Here is a 16319-nt window from a genome sequence, read left to right on the forward strand (position 1 = left end):
TTCTGCTTTGAAGGAATTCTCAAGCGGTATCTATTTCGCATTATCACATATGTAGGACCGATTATATACCCCAAAATGGATCCCTAGACAGAGAGATGGCTGAACAGTTGTGTTTACTCAGACCGTGATCTGGAAGATCAGTACTGTGAAGATTATTTTGCTTCATCCTAATTCCAGACATCCAGAGGGGCCCAGTTTGTGACCTTTCTACTCCACCCAGTGGTCACTGCCCTGCAATTGTTATATCTTTGGCCTCTCAGCCGCAAAGCTGCCACCTCTCCATGGTCGGCGTCGAGTCTGCAGCACCATCGCCTGTATCCGCTGCATAGCCTGCTTCTTAGGATCACATCTAGACTACTGGTTTAACTATACTCTTGGATAAGTCTGTATTAATTAAGCCAAAGGTATTGCTTGTTTGCTAGTTCTGGCCTACAAAGAGGTTGGTTAATTTCATGGTCACAAGTGTTTGTGATGCAGAATTACTGATTGTGTTTTGCCAAAATTGGGCCATTTTTCTACTTTGAGTACCCTGCCAGATCTATACACATTACTAGTTCCCTGGTAGGTTATTCGTTCTGAGGTAAGGCAAATCTTGTTCATCAGTCATTACAAGATTGTCCAACCATGTTCAAACTCCCTCTAGGCACACAGTTTTACCCCCACACCTCCCAGGTCCTAGCCCAAGTTGCCCATCCTTATCTGGGCCCGTTACCACCACAAAAGACAGCAAATCGGGCACCTTGTAACCAGACTGCTTTCCAGCTACAATATATAACGCACAGCAGTTATCTATTCTACTGCATTCGATTTTCTTATGTTTGAGCCAGTTTCAATAGATTCCTTTTTTTCTGTTTCGTTTTATATTTTTTTTCCCATTTTTTCCTTCGATTCTTTCTAATTCAATTCAGAGCAGTGCGTTTGTGCTCCATTCGCAAAAGCAATTGTCATCCACATTACCTGAGACTGTCACGCGCTGCTCCAACTCTTCTGCTTGATTGCACAGACTGGTGAGTTTACAAACCCTAGGCTTGATTTCCAGTAGTGGGTCTCCAGCTCTTGTTTCTAATTCTATCTTAGTGACAGCTAGTATTTCTCAGCTGTTGGAAAAGGTCAGGGTGAACATTTGTTCTATGCAACATTTGCACCTCTTCCTTAAGCCTCAACAGCTAGTCTGGGATCTTAATTTAATTTTATTGTGTTTACATAGCAACCGCTCTCATAAAGAGGAGGAGGAAATTAATTGACACCGTTGCTTATTTCAATCACATTTTGTGATTGTTTTTATGCTTCATTGAAAAGGGGAATGTGCAATGTCCAATCTTATTGTATGATCTGGGAGTTATATATCACAATATAGGTCCTGGAATGTCGACCTACAGATATATCGTAACAATAATTTAAATTCCTGTAATACCAAACTGAGTGTAGATTTATTATTTTTAATCCGGCCATGAAATTTGGCAAGCACATATGGTGATCAATATTTTGACAGCACTACTTTAGTAAAACACCACTTGGGTTACCTACTATGATCTGTGTGATGAGGAGACCGCTAACATTAGAGCACCACAGATCTAGTTTCTACCATGGCATATAAGAAGCACACGCCTTGGAGGGTCGTCTGCATAGATGATCATTTCTATTTTATCCTGGACCTGCTTTGTGCATGAAGTAGAAGGATAAGGTATATTTTCACACTACCTTCTTTCTGAAAAACTGCAGTCAGCTGACTCTGGGCTTGCAAAGATCACCCCTTTCCGCAAAATAATTTTAGAGGCAGACAAGTATCTCCCCTTTCTGCAAAATAATTTTAGAGGCAGACAAGTATCTCCCCTTTCTGCAAAATAATTTTAGAGGCAGACAAGTATCTCCCCTTTCTGCAAAATAATTTTAGAGGCAGACAAGTATCTTCTGAGGTGCATCTCTGAGGAACTCTTTCCTGAAGGAAAATCCTTTCCTTCATTGGGAATGTAAAACTTGTATATTCCTTTACTTATGAGAAGATTCTTTTTCTGGTTGCTGGAATGCCCGAGAATCCTAGCCTCGTGTTCTAGGACCAGACAGGGACAGAATGCACCTGTGCTAAAAATATATATAACAAATCGATCATTACAATGATCAGTCTGGCAGAGGGAATTGGCCAACCCCTCTTTGAAGGGGAGAGAGGTTTAGGATCCTGACCCGGACGTAAAGATAGAGGAAAGTGGAAAAGTGATACCATAACACATTGTAGAGTTCAATATTTTAAATGTTCTCACAGCAATCCATAGGTTTTGCAAGTAGTTCTTGGGACGGGCGATTTCTTCATAGCACTAAATCTTTCATTTGCCTTCAAATGTGGCTCCCTATGCAAAACAAATGGGCTCCACTTAGAGTCGCCCTGATAAATTGTGAAATGTGTTTGCTCAAAAAGCACCACACCACCTACATATTTTCCCACGTAAATTTTGGGAGGTCAAACTTGCTGAAACTCAGTTGGGCAGGGGTAGCTGGGGGGGAAGGGGGGGGGTAGATGTCAGGTACATTATGGGGCACCCAGCTTTTGATGCTGAAAGGACCGAAGTCTTCATAATATGCCTCATTTAAACAGCAAGAATCATAAATATATACAATTTGTGTTACTCAATATATTTTAATAATTGCGGTATCAGAATATATCAGGTGCTGTATATATATATATATTGTATTTTTTTCCTGGTTAACTGCAATCAGACTTTGGTGATCAGTGGGAAAACGTGTTTGCAACAGGAAATCCAGCACCATTCTGACAAACTGTGTCACACTGACAAAAATGGCAATGAAAAATCATATCCAAGAAGAAATAAAACCAATTTTAAATATTGTGCCAGGACTTAATATTTAACGCTGATCTGTGTCAGCTAATCAATAGTCCATCAAACTTCTGGTGGCCATAACTGAATCTGATCAGAATTGATTCCATTATATGCCTGGCTGCTCCCTTCATATAAAAGAGCACATCCTTGATATATGAGTGTTGTTTTAATATTTTTAGGTGTTGCCAATTATATGTTCGGGTTCTTATAAATGTGCAATGGTTTGGGTAATACTAGGATGTTCAATATGTCAGCTTCCCAAGGCTGCTGTTCAAATATGTTAGATATTTGCTCTGTAAGGGGTATTTCCAATGGCTGATATAGGCCTGGATATTTAATGAGTCAGGGGGCTGCTATAACATATGCAGCACACTTATTCCCTCCATTTACTGAGTCTAATGACTGTAAGTAAGCATTCACAAACTATCTCTAGGAGCATGTCTAAAATAGTTGACTGTTATAGGTTTCTAGAGATACCCTGTCAATTCACATAATGAACACATTTACACCCATGCACAGAAGCAAATACATGATGAAAAATTGCTTTAGGGGACCTGTATTGAGGTGGTTATGTAAAATGTGCACCCGAGCCACTGATTTAATGTCTGCTAATTCCTCTGGCTCCATCACCTGCTCAGTTAAGGTGTGTGTGTGTGGGGGGGGGGGGGGGGGGGGACCTACAAATAGTGGAATATCAATTGGCCAGTGTATAATGACTGGTCAGCAATGATGTCTGTTGCAGTTCCTCTATGAATGACCACCACAAAGGTGTGACTGTCTTTTATGGAATAGTAAGCATTGGGATTTTAATAAGCAGGTAAATGGACTCCAGCATGTTAGAGAGATTAAGGGCATAATTTAAAGATGAATAGTTATAGAAAATCTTCCTGCCTTCCCTCACTGGCTTAACTTAGATTAGCCAGTGATGGAAGGCAGCAGTCCCTACTCGTCACAGAGTGGGATGGGGTCAGTGAGACTGCTGACCCCGCCCCACTCTGTGAGGAGGTGCCATTGATTGACATTCAGCCCTGGGCACTTTAGGGCTTAGAACTGAAGCACCAAGGTCCGAGGCAATCTGTGACGCCCCCCACCCCATCACAATGAGGATGTCACACCCACAGTAGCAGTGACATATTCAGCCAGGCAAAGTTCAGCTCAGATAGCTAGGAGCCTGCGCATTTAGTGCATACCTAGCTCTTGTCCGCCTGACCGGAAGATAAACAGTGTATATTAGGCCAACCTTTACTCAGCCTGACACTCTTCCTTTTTGGCAAAAGGACCCTTCGCCTATTAGGATGGGCCACGGCTGCTCATTATGGTATGCAATTGGATATTTGTGTAGTAGCGGCTGGTCTCGCGGCAGAGTTGCGGTGTGGAGGAGGGGTACGAGTTGGGGGGATGGACAGTTGACAAAATAAACAAAAATAAGAAAATAGCTTACCTGCTCCTTGCTGTTCACTGCTCTGCTGCTCTTCTCCTTCCTTTTGTGTATGTGCGGAGGCTTCCAGACTCCCCATGGTCAACCCCAGTGCTTCTGTCATGCTGGCCTGCATGATAGAAGCACTGGGATTGTCCTGAGCGGGCTTGTTTTCCACTCCAAAGGAGACTGGGAGCCTACGCCTGCTGTTCTCTCCACTGGTCAATGCAGCTAGGGTTGGGGAGGTGTCAAGGGATTGGTGTCACTACAACGCGGTTTTTTACATCGCATTCCGTTACATCGGAATTTTTACAACGCAGGATCCATTACATCGGATGCCATTACAACGCATGGCATTACATAGCAGATGCTATTACAACGCATGGCATTACATCGTAAGTATAGGTAAGTATAACTTTTTTAAAAAAATGTAATTAAGTTAATTTAATTAATTTAATGTAATTAATTTAATTAAAAATACATTTTAAAATAGTAATTAATTTAATTTAATAAATTAAAATCTATTTATTTAATTTAATTTGAATAAAAATTATAATTAATTTAATTTAAATATTATAATGAAATTAATTTGATTTGAATATTTTTTAAATTGTAATTACATTAAATTAATAAAATAATTTATTTAATTTAATTAATTTAATTTAAAAATGTAATTAATATAATATAATTAATTTAATTTAATAAATATATTTTTATTAATTTATAAATGGTAAATATAATTTAATCAGCCCTAAACACAAACCTTCCCCTGAACCCTAAAATACCCCTGTACCCCAAAACCCAAACCCAGCCCTAAAACCTAAAAATACCCCTGTACCCCAAAACCCAAACCCTGCCCTGAAACCTAAAAACACCCCTGTACCCCAAAACCCAAACCCTGCCCTAAAACCTAAAAACACCCCTGTACCCCAAAACCCAAAACCTACCCTAAAACCTAAAAACACCCCTGTACCCCAAAACCCAAACCCTGCCCTAAAACCTAAAAACACCCCTGTACCCCAAAACCCAAACCCTGCACTGAAACCTAAAAACACCCCTGTACCCCAAAACCCAAACCCTGCCCTGAAACCTAAAAACAGCCCTGTACCCCAAAACCCAAACCCTGCCCTAAAACCTAAAAACACCCCTGTGCCCCAAAACCCAAACCCTGCCCTAAAACCTAAAAACACCCCTGTACCCCAAAACCCAAACCCTGCCCTGAAACCTAAAAACACCCCTGTACCCCAAAACCCAAACCCTGCCCTGAAACCTAAAAACACCCCTGTACCCCAAAACCCAAACCCTGCCCTAAAACCTAAAAACACCCCTGTACCCCAAAACCCAAATCCTGCCCTAAAACCTAAAAACACCCCTGTACCCCAAAACCCAAACCCTGCCCTAAAACCTAAAAACACCCCTGTACCCCAAAACCCAAACCCTGCCCTGAAACCTAAAAATACCCCTGTACCCCAAAACCCAAACCCTGCCCTGAAACCTAAAAACACCCCTGTACCCCAAAACCCAAACCCTGCCCTAAAACCTAAAAACACCCCTGTACCCCAAAACCCAAACCCTGCCCTAAAACCTAAAAACACCCCTGTACCCCCAAACCCAAACCCTGCCCTAAAACCTAAAAATAACCAAACACCCCAAAACATATACCTCAGTACCCCAAAACATATACTCCTATACTCATACTTATTATAAAAATTTATTAAATTAATATATTTAATTTATAATATTAAAAAACATAAATAAATATATTTATTTATAATTAAAAATAATTAAATTAATTATATAATATTAAATAAAAAAATAAAAAATTATATACTTACCAATACTTACGATGTAATGGTATGCGTTGTAATAGCATCTGCTATGTAATATCCTGCGTTGTAATAGCATCCGATGTAATGGAACCAGCGTTGTAATAGCTGCGTTGTAACAGCATTACGATGTAAAAAATGCGATGTAACGGTAACATACCGGTGTCAAGGGGCATGACATGACATGACAGTTTAGCCACCCTAGGACTGCCAGCCAAACTGTCATGCGCACTGACAGAAGTGCTGCCCACTACTCCCCCTCCGTGCCTGTCATGGGATGGCCCGCACCCAAAGACTTGGGTCCATCAGGAGGAGAAATAAAGTGATAATAAAACTGTTTTATTATCATTTTATTTTTCGTTTCCCTCAGCTGACCAGCAGGGGGGGGGGTGGGGGGTGACGCTTATTTGCCTTAGCTGCTGCTATATTTGTATAATACAAAGTTCAGCGATCACATGAACTCTTTCATGGTGTTCTGTACAAATTGGAGCTTGTAGTTATGGGTCTTCTCAGCAGATGTTCTCCTCAAGGAGATTAATTTCCGAGCCATGCAAGGTGTAGGTGTTCCCTGAAAGCGGGTGATTTTTTAATGTTAATCCTTGTGGATGGCCAGTGTGCAGTGGTTTGTCTCTGCATAGTGGCTCACAGTGGTACCTTTGGTCATGAGGTTTATTGCCTTGCCAGATATTGTATGGCAGATACTAACTGGATCCTAATGGATATTTTACAGGTTGCATGGTTTCTGTGCTCCTCTAATGACTGTGATGCTAGAGCGAGAGACATTCTGTTGTCGTTTAGCTTTGCTGAGCAAAAACATACTCTTCCTGAGTAGCTGATGTGGTTGCTTTGAAAGACTTCAGTTTCCAGTGCTCATTATCTATCTTTTAAATATTACCTTGCTTGCACCTTCACGGTATTAAACCAAATCAAGATATTAAATGTGCATTTGTTTTTATTTTACAGAATGGCTTCACACCTCTCTACATGGCAGCTCAGGAGAATCACCTGGACGTTGTGAAATATCTGCTGGAAAATGGAGCTAACCAGAGCACTGCGACAGAGGTACATTCACTCTGCAACTGACTCCTGACTTTTCAGGATTTGTTGGTATATCCCATGATAAAACACCATTCACAAATGTGTTACCTCTGATCAGTGTGTTAGTGGGGGAGCAGCTTTGTCATATTCACGTTTTAGATGCCCAGTTTGATATCAGAGGCATAATATGGGCAAAAGGCCAGGTCCATGACTGAAAGTGCAATGGAAGATACATTCTTGGTACCTAGTGGTTTTTGAAGTGCTTTACTAGAAAACATGTAGGGGAGTATAAATGGATGGAAAAGGTGAGAATGTAGATTTCAGCAGTGTTATTATAGAGACGCTTCGTCCTTGGCTCACGGCGTTTGGTCTGGAGGGTATATTGTCTCCTGCTTTCACAGTTGCCTGCTTTCTTTGACAGAACTAAATTGTTTGCATACTATACTGAACTTCTGCATTAGATGACATTCTCTGAATTTCCACCTTCCAGCTCAGAGGTGGAATTCTTCCTTCTGCCGCTGGTATTCACTCTTGTACGGTACCCAAGCGTTCATGCCCATTTCCCCCTTCTTCGCCTTTGGGCATTCTGAAGCAGCTCACTACTGGTTCATAGTGCCTTAATCTTCGCCGCTAATGACAAGGGTAACTCGTCATGGACTTTCCATTGATTTCAATGGAAAATCAATGAAAAGTAAAATATTGCCTTAGCAGCCAAGTGGTTAACAATCACCAATAAATACATAAATTGCATTATTAAGCTCTTCGAGTTTGTAAATCATATAATCAGTGTTATATATTCGGGTAGTGTAAGAGAGAAGATACTGAATGAGTCCTTTCTATATTGTTTTTTATTACAAATAGCTAATCTTTGATTGGGCTATCTACTAACCTTGGCCATTAAATGTTCTTGGTTGGCTCGAAATTCAATGCGCGGCTCAGTGATCAGCTGAAATGGAGTGATTCAAACCTTCTTGACATTATGAGAAACTCTGGGACAAATTAGACTTATATTTAGGACAGTTTAAACCATGCTGACAACAGTCATACACAGGTTTCTGGCATCACTCATGCAGCTGAGGATTTATGCGTAACTGCTTCTGCTCTCCCCATCATAGTTCTGCAGCAGTACAGTTCTGGAGAAATACAGAACAATGTTGAAAGACTTAGGGCCCGATTACAAGTTTGGCGGACGGGTTACTCCATCACAAATGTGGCGGATATCCAGCGCGCCCTGAAACGAGTTCCATTACATGAAATGGAACAGAATGGAACTCGTAATACGGAGGTCAGAACATCTGTCACATTTGTGATGGAGTAACCCGTCCACCTAACCCGTAATCAGGCTCTAAGTCAGTTGGTTCTTCTTTACACCGCGTGCTCCATTACACCTTTTAGGAGACTATCAGTGAGGCATTCAAACTGAGCCCTTCAAAGCTTTTTCATAATGTGTTACAAAAAACATAGGCTAACAGTCATTGCTGAAATTACACCCTGGACTGTCTAAGTCGAGAAATAGATTGCATTGTTCAATAGATGTATCTGAAAAAATAACAAATGGATCAAAACATCTCTCCTAACAAAATGAAGAGCATGTAATAGGTTTATGTTAATATGCAAGTAACTGAAAACAGTAATCCTAATGTGTTGACAAACATACAATACAGTTGATTTGAGAATGGACATCAGTTTTCAAATAGAAGCGCATATATCCCTTCATAACAGTAACGTAAGAGGTGCATTACATTGTATATGAACCCTGTGTTGTCGTATATAGCATCCTATTATATCAAAAGTCCTTTGTGCACCTTAACGATAGAACCTAAACATGTAGCTCGATGAAGTGGTGAAACGTAATCACTAAAGCTTCACCTGATTTTAGGAGCTAATTTTAAATCAAATATTGGAAACGTTAACTGGAAGTAGATGTTAGGTGTTGCTTACCCTCTTCCAATAAGGAAAGTTGTTACTGAAAACCCAAGTTCAGTTGTAGAAGTTGTAAAATAAGGAATTTGGATGGATTTCAAACTGCAAGGCTGAATAACCTTTTGGGTGCTCATTAAATAAGGGTTACTGTCAACTTTAGAAGGAGTTAAATTCTTCAACTGAGTGATGTAGATCTTCTGGAGGGGATTACAGAAATTAATCCATCTCTGCAGTGGAAGGCAGGAAAAATCGAAGAGGACTATTTTCTAGTCTATCTGACTACAGAAAGATATGCCAGGCAGAAGTCTTTCTAGTGGTCACAGGAAGGATGTGGTGTCTCAGAAAGGTCCCTCTCTAGTGCCCTCAACATACTGAATGTGGGTGATGAATGTACTCACTATGGTTACGAGAGTGTGAAGCCTGATTTGTAAGGGGGATGTCACAATGCAAGCGTGATCCCCTGCCCACTTACCAGCTTTGATTGGCTGGGAGTGCCTCCAGGGGTGGCTCCGTACCAGCAGTAACTTGTGACAAACACTCATGCCCTTTCTGTCCCAGGAATGACTTCCCATGAGTAAGCAACTCCACCAATTGCCCAGTGGAAAATATCACCCATTTCTGTTACAAGGGTACATTTCCCTTTTGGTACACACTAAAGAACCCCTTGTCCTCGAACACCCTTCCCTTCCACCTCCGCATGCCACAGTCACTGACAGAGTTCATGAAAGGATTCAAGACCTGGCTCTTCAACTGATACCCTTAGGGGTGATAAGCCACGTTTTTAAGTACTATTTGATTGGTATAGAGGAACGAGGCCAAAGGCTAAGTTCCTTTGCAAGATTATGGAACTCTAAGGTGACTTGCAATATCCGTAGCATGCATGCCAGCAGGTAGTTTACCATATAATTCATGGTCCCACCATCATCTTTCAAGCAAACCACTTAAAACCTTGGTGCGTAGCTCTTTCATATGAAAGAGCGGGCATGTTTGCAAATATGAATAATAAAAATAAAACCCCTATTGCGAAATTAAACACATCAAAAACCTGTTCGATATTTGTTGCAAACAGATATTAGAAACCATTCAATACCAGTCAGTTTAAAAATGTTCAAAAGCTGCAGTAGCTTGGAACGTGTAGACACTTGCAGAAAGCTTTTCTCTACCTAAGAAGTGCAAAACATTTACATATTCTTTTTTCTCGCAACTGTAAGCAAATAAAATAGAGCAGAAGAAAGAAAAACAACGTTCTGTGCTTCTACTATCCTCTGTGACCTGGCTTGCCTTTCACCCCAGCTGCTGACTCTTGTAGCAGGCACTGTGACGTCAGAACTCAAATGTAATAACCTTATAATAGTGGAGTGAGGAATCTTTTCATTAGTAAGAAATTAGTGACTGCCATTTATACAGGGATTACAGAATCCCATATATTATATCTGCTTAATTCATGTGGAGATTTTTTTTAAACGGATAGTTGTGGCAAAGCCATTGCAAATGCTTGTGAATGGCCAAAAAGTGGCCTCTGTGAAGGTGTTGACCTCTCTTACATTGCATTTCTTTAGGACACTGTGCTGGGATCACCTACATTTACATATCAAGGTCCCCGATCACAATTGATTTTTAGAGTCGTATGGAATGATGGAGTAAGCAAGTTGCTTAAGGCAAATTTAACCTCTTCGCTGCTGATGATGAGCTCAGCTCGTCATCAGCTACGGCGGTTGTGTGCTGATGACGAGCTGAGCTCGTCATGTAACGCGGCTTTTTGAAAATTGCCGCACACAGCGGGAAAAGCCGCCGCAGCGATGCGGTTAATCATCTTAAGTCATCACCTAAAATATTTTGTTCATCAGGCCTTACATTTGCCATGATAATGGCACTTGAAATACAAATAACTGTGAACGGAAAAACAACTTCACATTCTTCCTTGCAGCATTTGATGTGCCATTTTGGGAAGTCACTGTAATACAACAATGAAAAAGTAAGTTTATTTTAAAAATTGTAGCTTTGTGAAAATGTGCTGTTTCTTTCTCTTTAGGGATTTTAGCAAGTATCAAGCAGAGTGCACTCAATGAACCAATGCTTATGTATCTATCTTTTAACCTCTCACAGGACGGCTTCACTCCGCTAGCTGTGGCACTACAGCAAGGACACAACCAGGTGGTGGCCATCTTGCTGGAGAATGATACCAAGGGTAAAGTCAGGCTGCCTGCTCTGCACATCGCTGCTCGGAAAGACGACACTAAGTCAGCAGCCCTGCTGCTCCAGAATGACCACAACGCAGATGTACAATCGAAGGTGAGTGGTGCCTCTCCGAGCCCTTTATCCCCATTGGATAGCATAGAAAGACCTCACTAACATCAAGCATTGTCCACTTGAAGGATGTTTAGTAAGGTTTTTCCCTGTGTTGTCCTCAAGAACGGACAACAGTGAGGTTGATGATGATGATAAGAAATCTATGAGATGCAACAGCAAATCCAAGGGGTTTCCTGGCACTCTGGTTAAATCTGTGTCTGACAAAAGATTACATAGAAGTGAACAGATGAGTTTGTATGGTTGTGTGAAATAGGAGGGGATTGGATGACTCCTGAGAAAGAGCAGGAGTTTGTTTTAAGCCTTAGGTGTGGTGTGAAAAAGGCTGCATTAACTGATAACTATGCATGAGCGGTCTTGTAAAACTGAAAAGTATACAGTCCTTGCTACAATCTATTTATCTATAACCTTAGTAATACCCTAAAATAAATAGTATCTGATTGTGTAGGTGCATTCAATATCTCATCCATTGTGCAGTAGACTGGTGTCCCAAGTACACAATTAAACCATTGAAATGGTAATGTTCATACGAGAACATACTAGGAAAAAAGAAATGCTGGTCTGAAAGGACAACAGTTAAATGTCCTACAAGTGCACACTCAAAACTACGGATTCCAGTATAAGGCCCAGTTTATGAGTGCACTGCTAAAAACTGATATAAGCTGTATCTCCTATTGCCATATGTATCGGAATTATAAGTACTGTAGTCATTACCACACCCCACACTTTCTCCCGGTAAATTTCAGCTGGTCACACTGGGCAAAATGCACTTAGGGGGAAATTCTTGGAAAATGTAGATCCGTTTAGAAATAGGTAAGAAATTAACCAGTTCTACATTTCATTCGGGCAAACTCAAAATAGGAGCACTTGGTAAGTACTCCTCCTCCCAGATAATTGTATTTCCTAGGTGTGGTTAATACTATTGAACATTCTGGGGCACTTGTAATTGGGTGGCCTAAATATTTTTTAGCAACTTAAAGGTCAGATTCTGCACTGAAAAATAATAGGGAGTTATTGTCCTTGGAATTAATGGCCAGATTCATCAAACAAAAATCCGCTCGCAAAGGGCCAGATTCTGAGAATCTGGCCCTTTGCGAGCGGTATTTTTGCATTTGGGATGTATCATCCCAAATGCAAAAATCGCAATTTTAGATTCCGCTATATTGCGAATTTTTGCATTTAAGGAATCTCAATTTGAGATTCCTTAAATGCAATGCATGAAAGTTTTTAAAATAGCGAATTTGCTAATAGGGCACGCAGATTACCATGAAGTACAACTTCATGGTAATTTGCAAAAACTTTGAAAAATGCACTAAAGTGCATTTTTCAAAGTTTCATGTTGCTCACACACATGCCCCAAGGGCAATCTCAATTTGTGAATCGCTAATTGTGATTCGCAAATCAAGATTGTCTTCCCATTCATTCCTATGGGCCTCTAGGCCCATAGGAATGAATGGGGAGGTATTCCTTAATTGCGACTTGCAATTTGCGAGTCGCAAATAAGGAATTCTAAGAAATCGCTATTTTTTCAGTGATTTCTTGATGCATTCCATTTTGCAATTCCTTAATAGCGAATCAGTATTTTTCGCTATTAAGGAATCGCAAATTGGGTTGTTGATGCATCTGGGGGATAGTTCCCAGAGAGATTTCTATATACAAAATTATCTCAATATACCTAATAAACTCCTTGCATGCATTATTTAAATTGGCACATGCGTTACATATAGCATCATTTCCCCACATAGACTATAGAGAAGCGCGAGGAGTCAGGCACAGAGCCTCTATAAAGTCAGAGACTCCTGATCTGACTTACCATATTCTTTTTCTGGTCATTTACAAAGAGAGAAAACGTATTTATTATAATCTACTCTGTGTCTCTGATATCATTATCTCCATAAATAACAAATGGAATGCTTTGCCAGCGACAGATGCCTGGTAGACTATTCAATTTGCCTTCCCATCCATCGCCCAATTCTGCAATGCCACACTTATCCTTCAAAACCTTAGTGTAAGGAACCCCCTAACTCCTATTAATCCCAATGTCTTGCCTCTCTCCTTGGGGCTGTGTTTCTCAACATTGAAACCTGTGGCATTTTACCCCGCTAAATTATAAATATTTTTTAACATCAGCATATGTATTCGGTTAGCTTGGTCTCAATGGCTGAATTTGGAGAATTTGAGGGTGGGAACCACAGTACCACCTGGCTGTCTACTCCTATCGGTGCCACATCCACAGCTCTCCCACCACCAGTGCTCTAAATTGGCACCAAAGCTCCCAGGCCCTACATTTTCTATTTCAGTTACAGCGGATGCTGATACCCTTTCCATGAAGATGTTCAGAAACTTTGGTATCAGGCACTCAACCGTGCACCTATAGGCCTTTCAATGCTTGTAAATGCAGAAGTGTGGGGTTGTAACAGCATAAAAACCCATATTTTGAAAACACCTTTATATGCGTTCCGAATGTGTTAATATTCTCTAGCAATACATTCATGTTCCAAAGAAACAGAATTTAAACATTGTCTCAGTAACTCCAAACAACTAACATTGTTAAAAAAAAAAGAGAATGGAACATTCTCCCACATCTGAAACCTCCCCCTCCCCGTGGAAGGCAATATCTTCTCGTCCTCGACCAGTCCTCCGCATTCATGCAGTTTTTATACTGTAGAAATAAATGATGAGATTGCATAAAAAAAGATCCCCCAGTAAACAATGCGACAAAACCCTTGCGAGCACCTCGCTCTCTGACTAAAACTCTGAGCATGTTACAGCTCCAGGCAGGAAGCATCTGTCTGTCACAGCCAATGCGCTGTTAGCTGGCTGTGCCCAGTGTATACAATTCTGCTTTTCGTGTTTAATTTATGATGCACATTGCGGCGAAACCTGGCTCACCCTGATAATTGTGTGTGTTGCTCAGCCTGGGGTAATTGTGATTGCGTGTTGCTATTTATTTGAATTGATAGAATGCAGATAGAAAAGAGTTGGCTTGAAATAACGTTGTAATTCATTTAAAAAGCATGGAAAAGTGTGTGTTCTTTGCTGTGTGGTTCATGTTCTCTGCCGTGATACTAATGTGTGTTCTTTTTCCAAATTATGCTGCCTCAGATGATGGTGAATAGGACGACCGAGGTACAGAATCATGAGATGACTGTAATATGTTACCTGTCCTATTGTTTAACGCTCCCCGCTCCTCTATCCATGCAAGAGGCAGAGTCATGTCACTCATCTCTTTTCTTCCTAAATCCCATGCCCAGCTTGATGTCCCATCTTTGCATACCTCTGTAGCTGTGGTTCTCTGCAGGACTTAGTTAAATGATGTTCTAGGATAATGAGCGGTACACACGGATGAATACTTTCTTTAGCAATTTCAGGACTATTTGCTTGACCGTAGGCAGTTTTTTGTTCCCATAACACCTCAGAACAACAAGCTAAGCAAACAACACCACCAACAAAGTGCCCTAATCAGCAAAGTTCTATGGTTGGACAAACTACTCCCATAGCGGGTCCATGGACGAAGTTAAAACCTAGAGGAAAAACCTTTTTAATGCTGTACTGTCAATATTTGTGGTTGATTTAGATGTGATTAATTTTGCATGCTAAGGATTGCTTGCATTTTTTATATTTCTTAGGCATGCTGTGTTTTACCAACATGTGTTGACTTGAAACTTCTGAACTGATCCTATGTTACTGTGTTCAGCAACGCTGGGCCAACCAGAAGGCTGCGTGGTGTGAACATGTGGCCCTACCTAAAGTCATTTGGGAACCAATGCCCTACCTTACGTGGCGTAGAATACTTTGAGAGACCTAGATATTTTTACTTCGGGATTCCTGAACAAACCTAACAATATGCTTACCATAAGGGCCCAAACATCACTAAATGAACCTTTGCCAAGAAAATGTAACACATAGTCGGAGAATTCCTTGAAGCTAAGACATAATATTATTTTTTATAAGTTCTGTTACAATTGGCCTTTGTCCCAGCCATGTTTCAGAAGATATTTCAGGTACGTGGTATAGTAAAAATGGCTATATGCACTCCCACCCTGAATGCCTGGTCTTGAAAACCTGTAGTTGGAAAAACCTGAACTTTAAAAAATATAAATAATGCTTTCCACCCATAATTTGACATGCTTTTACTTGGAGAACAGTGGGATGCATGCAGTATTTTATTTAGTGTTAGGATGTGGAAGGCGATAGTTAGTTGTATACATCCTAAATTGGGTCAACGGTTACTCAAGGTTCTAAGGAATCTCACAGTAAATCAAAGTTGAAAAAAATATGCATAATTTGAGAAGTATAATAAAATTAATTGCACCCTCCGACTACAGGCTCTGCTTCTCTCAAGCACTTCTTATTTTTGTTTAATTCTAAGAGGTCGAGGAGTCATTTATCTTTTGATTGCGGGGTGCAATACATTTGCATTGTTGACATGTTTGCCGCCTCAGATCCTTATAAACAGCACTTACAAAAAATCAGAAAAAATAGTACATAAAAATGCTCTGATAAAACTTGGACAAAATTCTGCTTTAATGGAGACTGTGTGTGCTGGCGAGTGTAGTTGCATATGCTACGGTTTTTTTGTTTTGTTTGCATCTTGCCCATTGGGTCTTGCAGAATGGATTTCGGTGGGGTCCGATTATATGGTGTCAGTGCCACAGATAAAGAAAAGCCCTTCTCCAGGGGCTTGTATAGGATGACATTTTGGCATTTCTAAAGGACCTAGGTCCCCCTAAGGCACATTTTATTGGACTAAGTATCACCTTCAAGCGCTTTGAAGATGTGTTACTTGTATTCGATGCTCAAAGGCTTTAAGAAGAAAGCTGTGCTAGATATAGCCGACTAATTCTCATAGACGTTTAGGATTAGATGCCACAAAGGGAAGGGAACACCCTCTTAATGGTGTGACTCAGAATTTCTGAGTGAACTGGATCACACTCGCTATCTCCTCCTTCCCCGTCTCATCCTGCTGCTGGG

General features: G+C 40.6%; 1 protein-coding gene across 1 annotated transcript in view; it reads left to right on the forward strand.

The window, feature by feature from the left end:
• Positions 1-16319, forward strand: part of ANK2 (ankyrin 2) — an 874236-nt gene that overhangs the window by 292713 nt on the left and 565204 nt on the right. The window contains exons 5-7 of the mRNA XM_086962136.1: positions 7041-7139; positions 11145-11330; positions 14451-14474. Of these exons, the coding sequence (XP_086818262.1) occupies positions 7041-7139; positions 11145-11330; positions 14451-14474 (309 nt within the window). The remainder of the gene's footprint in view (positions 1-7040; positions 7140-11144; positions 11331-14450; positions 14475-16319) is intronic.

This window comes from Lissotriton vulgaris, chromosome 3_1 (assembly GCF_964263255.1).
Source record: "Lissotriton vulgaris chromosome 3_1, aLisVul1.2, whole genome shotgun sequence".
Lineage (NCBI taxonomy): Eukaryota > Metazoa > Chordata > Amphibia > Caudata > Salamandridae > Lissotriton > Lissotriton vulgaris.